The sequence below is a fragment of the Desmodus rotundus genome, chromosome 5 (assembly GCF_022682495.2).
Source record: "Desmodus rotundus isolate HL8 chromosome 5, HLdesRot8A.1, whole genome shotgun sequence".
Classification (NCBI taxonomy): Eukaryota; Metazoa; Chordata; class Mammalia; order Chiroptera; family Phyllostomidae; genus Desmodus; species Desmodus rotundus.
In genome coordinates, this window is record NC_071391.1 from 135,885,330 (window position 1) to 135,897,956 (window position 12,627).

The 12,627-nt window shown below is 42.3% G+C and overlaps 1 protein-coding gene across 24 annotated transcripts in view; it reads right to left on the bottom strand.

Annotated features, from left to right (window-relative positions):
• Window positions 1-972: 972 nt before the first annotated feature.
• Window positions 973-12,627, bottom strand: part of BCL11A (BCL11 transcription factor A) — a 97,256-nt gene continuing 85,601 nt past the window's right edge. For 8 of the 24 annotated variants that reach the window (XM_053923713.2, XM_053923714.2, XM_053923712.2 and 5 more), the window contains one exon: window positions 6,011-11,204. In XM_053923713.2, the coding sequence (XP_053779688.1) occupies window positions 9,184-11,204 (2,021 nt within the window). In that variant the 3' untranslated portion in view covers window positions 6,011-9,183. Of the gene's footprint in view, window positions 1,481-6,010; window positions 11,205-12,627 lie in introns of those variants that run through there. The other 16 variants (XM_053923720.1, XM_053923721.1, XM_024552766.3 and 13 more) reach the window with 4 other exon arrangements.

Consider the following 12,627-nt stretch of genomic DNA (forward strand, 5'->3'; position numbering starts at 1 on the left):
CATTGTTCATGATGCATAAACAAGCAGGAAAGAACCCAGATGCCAATTATTTTATCTTCTCACAAGGCTAGGTAATCTAGCCAGAGGGTAAGTGGGTACGATTTTCCCCACTTATGTGCACAGCCAATGTGTAAATCTACAATACACAGGTTTATTATTTATAAACCTATTTTAATATGCTATATTGTTTCTAGTTTTCTGGATCTCCAGGCAATGGAAAACACCCAATTGAGAGAAGTTCTTCGCAAATTAACTGGGCCAGAAGGAATTATCCCGTCTGTAGACACAACGTATTTGTGTCACTGATTTCTAAGGAATGGGGCGATACTATGATTACAGTAGTATGTTCTGATATGAACCTCTTTCCTCCTACAATTTTCCTCCTTGTAAAAGCTGCTCCAAATTTCTTGATGTAAGTAATAAAGAAGTTTTGTGTTTGTTTGTCTGCATTAAGATATATTTGCCAAAGGTTTGGAAACCTAAAATTAGAATGTTTAATAAGCAACTACTGACATTTATCACCTTCCTTGGGATTTACCACTAACCCAGTGACATTATCTTTCTTGAGCTAAATTAAAAGACAAATTCAAGTCCTGCATGGTAGCCACCAAAAGCATATATTTGAAAAACAGAATTCAGCGTGCCATATTATGCATTATTTAATGGTATGCAAATTATCAGTCAGACAGGAAAACCACACTTCAGCATTAATAAACAGCAATACTACTACTACATTAATTATGATATTGCTATGATTTATTACCAAGTTTTGCATTTTGATTCTCCTTGAAAATTTATTCCATCTGATAAGCAATAACCTATTTCCCCTCCTACACCTCCTACCCATTCCTCAGATCTGTCCCTCCGGCCCACCCAATGGGTGTCTGCAGGAAATGGGTACAGAAATACAAAGTCACAAGCAGCTGCATTGTCTTATAAGCATCAATAATTAAAGAACAAGCAAACACCACCTAAAGCTCCAACATTTATTGTGTCAATGTTAAGCACACTTTTTAAAAGACAACATAGAATGTATAGAAACAAGGGGTCGGGGACTCATGCTCATTTCCACAATACGGGTAATTAGGTTGGCTGGTTTCAAAAGGGCCAGGACGTCACTCGGGACAGCGGCGGTCCACGAGCCCTCTCGATGGGACTGATTCACTATTCCAATGTGGGTCTGTTTTTTTGTTTTTACATTTTATTAAAAAATATAAATAAAACGGCACTGCAGGCCCAGGCAGGAAGGACTCTGCAGGACTCTGTCTTCGCACACGGCTTCTTGGAGGCTACTGTCAGGAAACATCACAAACTAGCAGGGTGACAGACCACGCAGATGTCGGCCGGGCGGCACGCGTCCACCCCGCCCCTGGGGGCTTCAAATTTTCTCAGAACTTAAGGGCTCTCGAGCTTCCATCCGAAAACTGCCACACATCTTGAGCTCTCTGGGTACTACGCCGAATGGGGGTGTGTGAAGAACCTGGAAAGAGAATGGAGACAGAGGAGGGGGGAAAAAAAAGTACAGGTGTGACTTGGCCCAGTGATTTTCTGTTCTCTAACTAGCTTTTTACAATTATAACTTAAATCAACCACAGGTTGAGCCACTGGCATCTTAAACATGATTTCAAACTTAATCTCCCCCCCCAAATCTCTGACCTCTGAGTGCCTTTCCCATGAGCTCCCTCCCTGCCTTCCCCCAAAGGACCCAGGCCCTCTACCCAATCATATGATAGTCCTAATAAACTCGGGACACACCTGGAAAGAAACACTTTCCCTTATGACTGAGAAAACTTGAGTAGGAAACAGTCCTTTGGTTGAGGAGAACAGGGGAGGAAGGAGGGAAGGGGGACGTTTCCTTAAAATAATAATAAAATTATAAAGAAACAAAAAATCAAAATTGATGTAAAAGCAGCACAACGAAAACATGAAATGTCATCAAGTTCAACGTCAAAGCAGCCAACGATTTACAAGAGGCGAACAAATCTCTGAAGAGGAAAACCAGAACCCAAAATAGTTGCTCCCAAATTGCACCAAAAACTGCCTGCAGTCTCTTTCAAACATGCAGTTGTCTTTTCTTTTTTTCTTTTTTCTCTTTTGTAAGGGGGAAAGGCAATGGTGAAGGGAAGAAGGGAGTGGTTATTTTCCTCCGGGGTTCCTCCCTTGCTGTGTGTACATTGACTTGAAGCAGCAGAACTGGGAGTCCGGATGTGCCGAGGAAGAGGGCTACCACTGTGGCATTCCAGGCCTCGTTGCCATGGTGACCTGAAGCAGGGGCCTGGGGCCTCCTCTCCCCTGACTTGGCTCCGCAGGAGGCCCAGGGTCTGGAGCTCAGCTGCTCTCAGGAATCCCCCCCTGAGCAGTGGAGACCTGGGCTGAGGGGCCTGCTGTGTCCAGGTGGGCTCTGGGAATCCCGTTCCCAGTCCAGCCCTAAGTCATTGTCGTTGAGGCCCCGTTAGGTGATAGCTCATCAAGTCCCTTTGTGAGGCCTGCTACCAATATTGAAAAGCCTAACAGACAAAGCATAGCACGGGCATGTACCACGTTGACTGTTATTTAAAAGCACAGCCCCCTGTGGGTTTGGGGGGTCCTGATTTAAAGGACAGACTTTGGAAAAATCACTTACATTGCCTTTTCTGCTGTCTCGTAAAGACCTGATACATGCTCCCTTTAAGTAGTCTTTGCCATTTCACAGAAAGGAAAACCAGTGTTTGTTTCAACCACCGCGTCGTGATCAGCCGAGTTTCAGTTTTGAGTACAATGACCCGTGTGAACTACATTGGTCTCCTTCCCCATTAGAAAGGGGGAATTAATCGCATCCTACGACCACAGATGACACTGGGAAATAGAGAGAGAGAGAGAAACAGGCCCATCCCCCTAAAGGCTGACTCACTAGCCATGCGTTTTACTAAATGAAACAACGCGCTGATGGGATAACGAGATGACAGCACGAAAACGTGCACCCCAACAATCCCCGTCCTCAATTTGTAGCTGTAGCAGCCCTGGAATAAATGTATGTAACCCCAACTCTGCCTATGTGTTCTCACGTCCATTTCTCTAAAAGTGAGCTAATTTATTCTTAACTGGGAGAGCTGCAGGGTCTTAGGAGACACTTAGGAAAATTTGCTAAGTGGCTCCTGCTCTTTCAAAGTTAACAGTCTTTTTAAAAAACATTTTTCCAAGCAGGTTTAAAGAACACCGCCAATCCCATCCTCATACCGGCAAAATTCTCAGAATTTTTCTTTTTTAAATGGGAAGTTGTCTGAAGAAAAAAGCAGAAAGAGAGAATGGGATGGGTACATTCCTGAGCACACCAGGTCGGGCACAGTGGAGCAACAGAACAGAACCGTCAGGAACACACGATTACAACACAGTCCTAAGAAATCATGTTTGTGTGTGTGTATGGAGCGAGGGAAGGAGATTTAAAGAAAAGAAAATATTGTGTTTCCTTCCTCACTCTCTCTGAGTAAAGTGTTTGAAACAGGACAGAATGGGGCCTGAGGCTTCTCCGATCCTTTTCAGGAAGGCTTGCAATACCCCAGTACCTTTTAACAAACTTCAAGTGTCTGTGAATAAACCACCTCATTTCCTTATTTCTCCAAATGAAATGATATCTAACCCTCACCGCCACTTCCTTTCAAATTCTCACCTCAAGTATTATGAACATATACAGTATGTACTTATTACATATACAAAAATGGTATTTAAATAAACAGTGCTGTCACAGAAGGCCCTGGGGAAAACTCAACTACTTCACACTTCCTGCCATTGCTGGCACAAATGCAGAACCCAGCGATCACCTCACTTTTTAGCAACCTTTAACACGTGTTCGTCAGTCCCGTAGGTCCTAAACACAGAGACAGTAAATGGTCTCCAGGTGGAGGTAGTCCTTGCCCTGGGAGAGTTCCTGCAAGTCTGTGAGAAATAGCATTTGCTGTATTCCTGTTTAAGGTGTTCTCAAAATGAAGATGAAGAGGAACATTTTTGTAAGTGGCAGTTCAGGTATGTAGATAACATTGCATCAACACATCAGGAACATCATAAAACTTTATTTAAAAATTTTGAAAAATGTTAATGTTCTTAGCATTTCCTCATTTTTAAAGGATATCATGAATTCATCCTACTGTTGAAAGTGATTTTTGTTATTTTACATTAATATTTTTAATTTTAGGGTTCCAGATACAAGATGTCATCTATAAGTTATATTCTTGTTGTCTAGCTTTTCATGCTTCCATTGTTCACTCAGCTTCAGAAATAATATTTTACAAGAGAGCTTCGATAAGCCAGGAGACTAAGTACCCTGAAGAATCTGTCTCCCAATAAATTTATTTAACTTTGGGATCTTGTAAATCAAACATAATCTGTGATTTACTACCAAATGTTTGCACCCCTCCCTATTCGCCATTTGATTTAAGAAATGTGAACATATAAGTATACAGTATCTATCATTAATTCTATCAGTGTGAAAAAAACCTAATTACACTAAAAGCATCATATACTGAGAAATTAATATGAATACTGTATATACAACTTACATAGCAGCACGCTAGCTCTTAAAAGAGTAATAGGGACACACAGCAATTTTAAAGACATTTAATAGAGTGGAGCATAAGTCACCATGTCTAAAATTGGCCTGGCACTGGGGAATATTTCTATCTGTCTTAAACAGCATTCTGGATTCAGTTGTGAAGAAACCTAATCTAAGACACTGCTCCCCTCGGTTCACTGCCAACTGTCAAGTTCTACAGGTTACCACCCTTGCCCCATCCCATCCCATCCCAGCTCTCCCAAGACCCCTCTTACCAGATTCCTTTCTGCTTCCCACCCAAACGGGCTTTAAAAAAAATAAAGCCTACTAGTTTCTCTTTATTTTAGAAAGATAAAACTATTCTTGCCTCAGATAAAAGGCTTTATAAAAGGCCACCTCATAGGCACCAGGGCATAAGAACTGAGCAACAACAACAAAAAAAAAGCTACCACAAGAAGAAGACAACAGAACAACTTTTGTTTTGGTTTATACAAGAATAAAAACAATGTTGTATCCATTTGTCTACACTGGGAACAGGGAGACAGAATCACAGAGGTAGGTGTTATAATAAAGCAAAGAGATGCTGCAACATGCAGTATTTGTAAAACTGACAACACAGATTTCTGAGGAGGGGTGTTGAAAATAGACCTAACTTGCTTTTCAAAGATGATGATTCATTTCATAAATCGGTTGATTGGCCAAAAGTTAATTAATTTAAGGGGTATTCCCACCCTCATTTGCTATCTGCCAAGAAGACCCTATAAAAACACCTAAAAGATCTGTCCCGTCTAGGGTCCCTGGCATGTCCGAATCACAAGGCAAACCACCACACAACTCAGAAATCAGTGGCCAGTTCCACAGATTGGGCCACATCTGGCTAAACTCCCGGTTATTGCTTTCTCTCTTTTCTCTCTCTTTTTTACCTGATGCCGTCATTTCTGGATTTTTAGATTTGAGAGGTGTGTTTATTTTTGACATGAGGAAAGATTCTTATATGAAAATGAAAAAGCTGATTTCTTTAAAAAAAAACAAACAAACCTTGTTAACATTATGCTCTAGGATAGGATGGGGATGTTAGAGTAGAGAAGAACTTTTAGACAGCAAGAACAGCAAAAAATCCAAAGGAAATAAAAGCTTAAGATGCTATTACCACTAAGTTTTTCATTTATATCCAAATGGATTACTGCTAAGAGATGGAGGGAAAGTTTTTAACATCAGACTGAAAATTATTCTAGAACTATAAAGTCTGAAAACTATTTGCATGATTTGAGATATAGATATTTTAATATATAGTAAGTACTTTATGTTCCTTTAGGGTATAATACATACATCAAAATGCCCATAGAGATAACCCTGAAAAAGACTGACTGGCCTTCTCTTAAAAACCTGTTATTTTCTTGAAAGTAATTTACAGAGTGTGTCAAATGAGGACACAAGAAGCTTACATCGTGTACTTTAATTTTTTTATTTTTTTCAATAAAGGGACAAAATGGGTGTATGAACAGGTTAATGCAGACAACTGCCAAAAAAAACACAGACAGTGGTTTTTCCAATAGAACTTAACAAAGACCAGAAACAAATACAATAAAAAGCCAGGTTGTAATGACCTTTGGTCATCCAAATAAAAAAAATAAAAACAAAGAAAAATAAAAGATCAAATTAAGTGCCTCTGTTTTGAACAGGGCACATAAGCAATAATAAATAGTGACTCCCATAGTAAAAGATAAAATTTCAAGTTACGACAAACAGCTTTCATTACAGGAATAGAAAAGGCCAATAACAAAATATTCTGCATTGCCATTTACAAAAAAGTATTGACTAAAGCGGGCTTTCTCTTTAATATGCTTTGCATATGAAATTCTTTCCAATCTAAATATAAAGCACCATTTAGTTTTTGGCAATGAAAAAAACTGCAAAACATTGTGGGTTTTTTTTTCCTTTTTTTCTTTCTTTCTTTTACTGCATATGAAGGTAAGATGCTGGAATGTAAGGGTGATAGAAGGAAAGGGACAAAAAGCACACTACATAACAAACCAACGTTATTCGCTTGCAGTACTGCATACAGTATGGCAGCAGGAAAAAGGAACAAAAAAGGATATGTACAACCCCTATGACAGCCATCCGTGTGACATTCTAGCAGGCTCCCCCAAACCGCCATTATATGGCTTCTCATTTGTACAATGTCACACTTTTTTGTTTCTCTCTCTTTTTTTTTTTTTGAAGCATACAAATAATTTGCACTATATTATCCTGCCAAATTAAAAAAATATACTGTGGCAGCCTGTCTTTTTTTTTTCCACTACCAAAAAAGGTACATTGATACCTTTTAAGAGAACAAGCAACAGTTAAAAATACAAGCTTCAATATAAATACTATAGTGCCTAACACTAGATGAACATTTAATTCAAATACCATTCTAGAAATACAGAAAAAAGACCATAAATGTGTTTTAGCATAGGAATCAACATGAGTGTGCATTTTCCTATATTTAAGTACTATATAATCTTAAACCTTTCCCCAATGTATGTTTTTTTTTTTTTACAACCTGAAGAGCGGTGTGTATCCAAGGCATAGAATTTCCACTACCATTTTTAAATGGATAACAAGTCTTGTAACACCACCAAGACAATAGAACCCTAAAATGCAGTTCCCCCCTAAACATAATGAAGTGTTTTTTAAAAAAATTTTTTCTTAACATTTATATTTAAAAAAGTTTTGTACAAAAAAATCCTTGCACTGTAGAAGCGAAAGCAATCATTCATTTCTATGTTAAGTGTATTCTGTTTTCCATTCACAGCGCTTGCAATGTTGAGTCCAAGTAAGTAAGCTCATTAGTCAAGTAAATGGCTGGCAATGTTTTTTTTAGTTTTTTTTTTAAATGCTCATCAATGAGATTGTGTTCAATTTTTTTTCAGCATTCTTGCAACTTTTCCCTTAAGTATAGACCTGTAAACTGGGAAAATTGTACAGTGCACTTAATTGTCCTATCTGAGCAGGTTTATTTTATACTCAACCTCTGTATCTCTGATTAGAGAAAAGATACAGATATTACAGGCAGAGTCAAGTGCTATTTGAACACCAACTGGGGCAGATGCTAGCTTAATAAAAAGAAAAAATTTAAAAAATAAAATAAAGACAATGAATCCTCTTCCATGTTAACACAAATAGCACACAGTGTATGGAAAAGAAATGAAGTACAACTTTTAGGGAGCACAGACACATATACTGCTACTCTTAAAATTCTTTCTCTTCTTTTTTTAAGAATGTCACATTTCAACGCATCTTAAGAATTCATAGTTAATCATCATTGTATCAATATTAGCTTATACACCTGTTCTAGTTTAAAATGGCAAATAGTACTATGTTGTGCTAATAAATCACTTATTTTTTCCCTCTGTTACCCTCTGTCAAGCCTGTTGTCAGCCTCTTCTCTTCAATATGGTCTACGAGGTCTTGAGGTTTGTCATCTGATTGTCCCTTTGACAACCAAGTGGATCTGGATCTATTTCTTTTGGTGCCAGAATTTTTTTAAAAGACATTATTTAAACAAGTATCTTCATGAAATGAATTCCTTCCTCATGTATTTAATCACGTTCCAGGGCTTTTGCACGTTGCACATTCAATGTAATCATCATTTTTTTTTAAACAGCGAAAACAAAAAACTTTGGGCAAAACAGCCCATTTCTTTTAAGCTCTCACCAGGAGCAAAACAGCTTTTATACTGGTATAATCAGTTTTGCTTACAAGCTTAAACTAAAGGGGAAATGATGATTAACTAGGACAGAATGGGTCATATTTTAGGTAGCCATTGTTGTGAGAAATACAATATAGAATTATATGACAGGTCCTAAGGTTTATTACTTTACCCAATGCTGAATTAAGCTACAAGTTTATAACAAGTAGAAAGAACCATCAACGTGGTTTTAATAGATCCAAGGCACTCATTTTAAAACCAAATGATAGAATAAACTTGTTTTGTTTTTCTATTAATTTGTCAATTCAAGGCCTTTTTTTTTTCCTCTCCAATTAATACATTTTAACCCTTTAGAGACAGACATTTAGCTCATAGAGATTTTCTTTCAGCACTACCTATTCTGTCTATAGAGGGTTAATCCAAAGACTCTTTTTCCTCCTCACGTTATAAAATAAAACTGTACATGATATGTATTACAGAATGTATGCAGCATGGTCTTTTTCTCTCTCTCTCTCTTTTTCTCTCAGAACGAAACTGGAAACAGCAACATTTTTGCCCAACAACGAATTGGGGACAATTTAAAATAGCCATAACATACCATACATGCTGTCTAAGTTTAAAAAAAAACATACACAACATGTAAATTATTGCACAAGAGAAAAGGCTCAAAGTTTGCGTAAAATGCAATAGTATTGCCCCATACAGATCATGCATTCAAACGGTGAGAACATAAAGGAAAAAAAGAAAAAGAAAAAAGAAAAAGAAAAAGAAAAAACAGGTGTGCTGGTGATAAGCACTCTCATATTCTTAGCTTCCGTTACTTGTTTGCTTGTTTGTTTGTTTGTTTAAATCACATGGGACTAGAAAAAAATCCTACCGGGAGTGGGGCTGGAGGGCGATGGGGAAGGGGGATGGTGAAAAAGGAGGTGTCAGGTGGGAGTGAGGGAGGGGTATTAATATACCTCTATTCAGTTTTTATATCATTATTCAACACTCGATCACTGTGCCATTTTTTCATGTGTTTCTCCAGGGTACTGTACACGCTAAAAGGCATCTTACAAATTTCACATTTGTAAACGTCCTTCCCCACCTGGCCATGCGTTTTCATGTGCCTGGTGAGCTTGCTACTCTGGGCACAGGCATAGTTGCACAGCTCGCATTTATAAGGCCTTTCGCCCGTGTGGCTTCTCCTGTGGACAGTGAGATTGCTACAGTTCTTGAAGACTTTCCCACAGTACTCACAAGTGTCGCTGCGTCTGCCCTCTTTTGAGCTGGGCCTGCCCGGGCCCGGACCACTAATATGGGGCGTGCTCCCTCCACTTCCCGTGCCGCTGCGCCCCGAGATCCCTCCGTCCAGCTCCCCGGGCGGTGTGGAGAAGCGCAAGCTCCCGTTCTCCGAGGAATGCTCCGACGAGGAGGCGAAAGGCGATTGTCTGGAGTCTCCGAAGCTAAGGAAGGGATCTTTGAGTTGCCTGGAGGCCGCGTAGCCAGCGAGCCACTGTGAGTACACATTCTCAGTGTTGGGCATCGCGGCTGGGGGCAGGTCGAACTCCTTCTCGAGCTTGATGCGCTTGGAGAAGGGGCTCAGCGAGCTCGGGCTGCCCAGTAGCAGCTTTTTGGACAGGCCCCCGGAGGCCGATTCGCCCGGGGAGCAGCCGCGACCGTTAACAGTGCCATCGTCTATGCGGTCCGACTCGCCGGCCACCGAGTCTTCGTCACAAGTGTCCCTGTGGCCCTCAGCCTCGGCCAGGTGGCCACGCTTATGCTTCTCGCCCAGGACCTGGTGGAAGGCCTCGCTGAAGTGCTGCATGGAGCTGAGCACCATGCCCTGCATGACATCGGGCAGGGCACGGCCCTCGTCGCCCACGCCCACCACAGCGCCCCGCGAGCTGTTCTCGTGGTGGCGCGCTGCTTCCAGGCTCAGCCCGAAGCCGTAGTCCACCCTCTCACTCTCTGTCAGCTCCTCCTCCTCCTCTTCCTCCTCTTCTTCCTCTTCCTCGTCGTCCTCCTCTTCCTCCTCGTCCCCGTTCTCTGGGATCAGGTTGGGATCGTTCTCGCTCTTGAACTTGGCCACCACGGACTTGAGCGCGCTGCTGGCGCTGCCCACCAGGTCGCTGGTGCCGGGTTCCGGGGAGCTGGCAGTGGAGAGGCCATCGTCGGACTTGACGGTCATGGGGGATGACTTGTGCATGTGCGTCTTCATGTGGCGCTTCAGCTTGCTGGCCTGCGTGCACGCATGGTCGCACAGGTTGCACTTGTAGGGCTTCTCGCCCGTGTGGCTGCGCCGGTGCACCACCAGGTTGCTCTGAAATTTGAACGTCTTGCCGCAGAACTCGCATGACTTGGACTTGACCGGGGGCTGGGAGGGAGGAGGGGCGGACTGCAGAGGAGGGAGTGGGGGCGTCGCCAGGAAGGGCGGCTTGCTACCTGGCTGGAATGGTTGCAGTAACCTTTGCATAGGGCTGGGCCGGCCTGGGGACAGCGGTGGGCTAGACGTGTTCCCTGCCAGCTCTCTAAGTCTCCTAGAGAAATCCATGGCGGGAGGCTCCATAGCCATTGGGTTCAACCGCAGCACCCTGTCAAAGGCACTCGGGTGATGGGTGGCCAGGGCCATCTCTTCCGCCCCCAGGCGCTCTATGCGGTGGGGGTCCAAGTGATGTCTTGGTGGTGGACTAAACAGGGGGGGAGTGGGTGGAAAGCGCCCTTCTGCCAGGCTGGAAGCCTCTCTGGATACTGATCCTGGTATCCTTAGCAGGTTAAAGGGGTTATTGTCTGCAATATGGATCCCATGGAGAGGTGGCTGGGAAGGACATTCTGCACCTAGTCCTGAAGGGATACCAACCCGCGGGGTCAGGGGACTTCCATGTTCGCTTTCTAAGTAGATTCTTAATCCATGAGTGTTCTGTGCGTGTTGCAAGAGAAACCATGCACTGGTGAATGGCTGTTTGCAAGTTGTACATGTGTAGCTGCTGGGCTCATCTTTACCTGCAAAACAATACAACACCAACATCAATGTTTAATCACCGAGGAGGGCATCAGCAATTGCTTATTTATGTTCTGCCTCCAGCCTGCCCTGCCCCCAGCCCTTAGCCCCAAGGCCTGAGCCCTTCCTGACCTATCCCTTGTGCCTGGCACATCCAGTGGTTGGTGCCCAATAAATATTTGTCCAATCAGTCTTCCTGCCACTTAATGAGTTCTAAAACTTTTAAATCCAGTCTCCAAAGCAGGAGAATCTAGACCAATTTGAGCTTGAGGATGATGATCCCTACAGTCTAGGGAACCTCAGCAAACATCTTCTAAACTATCCAGTCTTCCACCAGCTGTCATTTGGGGACGCCATTTCCTCTCTGTGCCTTCGTTTTCTCATTTAAGTAAGAGACTTGGACAAGGAGACCTAAGGGAAACTTTTCTGCTCCCTAAATCCCATCGCTCTATTCCCCCCCTGGGTGGCAGGTGAACTTTCTAAATAGGCAATCATTTCACAGAGATATCAAAAAAGAGAAGGTCAACTCATTACAATTCTCTATGGCCCCAGAGATGCTTTTCATCTTAGCCTGAAACACATTAATTGTTGATATTGTTAAAAATGAGAAGGCACTCAAAAACTAATCCCACGGAAGAGAAACTATCAACATTCTCACATCCCAGCCTGTGTAAGGGTCAACGAGTCCCAATTCTGGTTCCACAATGCCCCCTGAGGACTCCCATCTTTATCTCAAGGGATGTTGTGAAAAATCTCGAAAGAGAAATTTAATTCGGATTTAACCAACTGGCCATGTCAAATCTTTAGGAGTTACCCCCAAACAAACGTAAACCTGGAGTTAGGAGGAGAGGCTAGTGCCACCTTAGGCCGGCACCACGTCCTAGTTTAAGGACAGTGAGAGCAGCCAGCGCCGTGACTGGCGGCAGGCTGAGAAATGCCACACTATCCTCCTCCTCATTATTTTGAGAGGCTAACAACGTGAACCAAATTGTACAACATCCTGCACCCTCGGCTGTGCCTCAGCTCCAGTTGAGAAAGAAACAGAAAGATACAGTTCAGCTAGTCAACTCTTTGGCTAGTAGCCAAGCCGTCTGGAGAGGGGCCCTGCTTAAGTCACATTATTTCTCTCTCGTTGAAAAGAACCCGAGAGTGGTAAATGCCACTTTGGCAAAGAGGGGCCAGCTTGACTTCACAATCATTCATATTTGGAGATAGCTAAATTAAAAAAATCATATATACGCCAAGGGAGTAACTAACAGTTTACCAGTCAACTGCAGCATTAAAGAGGGCGCAACTGTCGGTGGCCAAAGGACAGGAGGAAGAAAATAGACAACTTCCCAGGGATTCCCAAAAAGACAGTATACAAAACACAAATGAGAAATAAACTTTCACCCGCCTCTTAAAAGAGGGGCCAGAAAGGTTCCT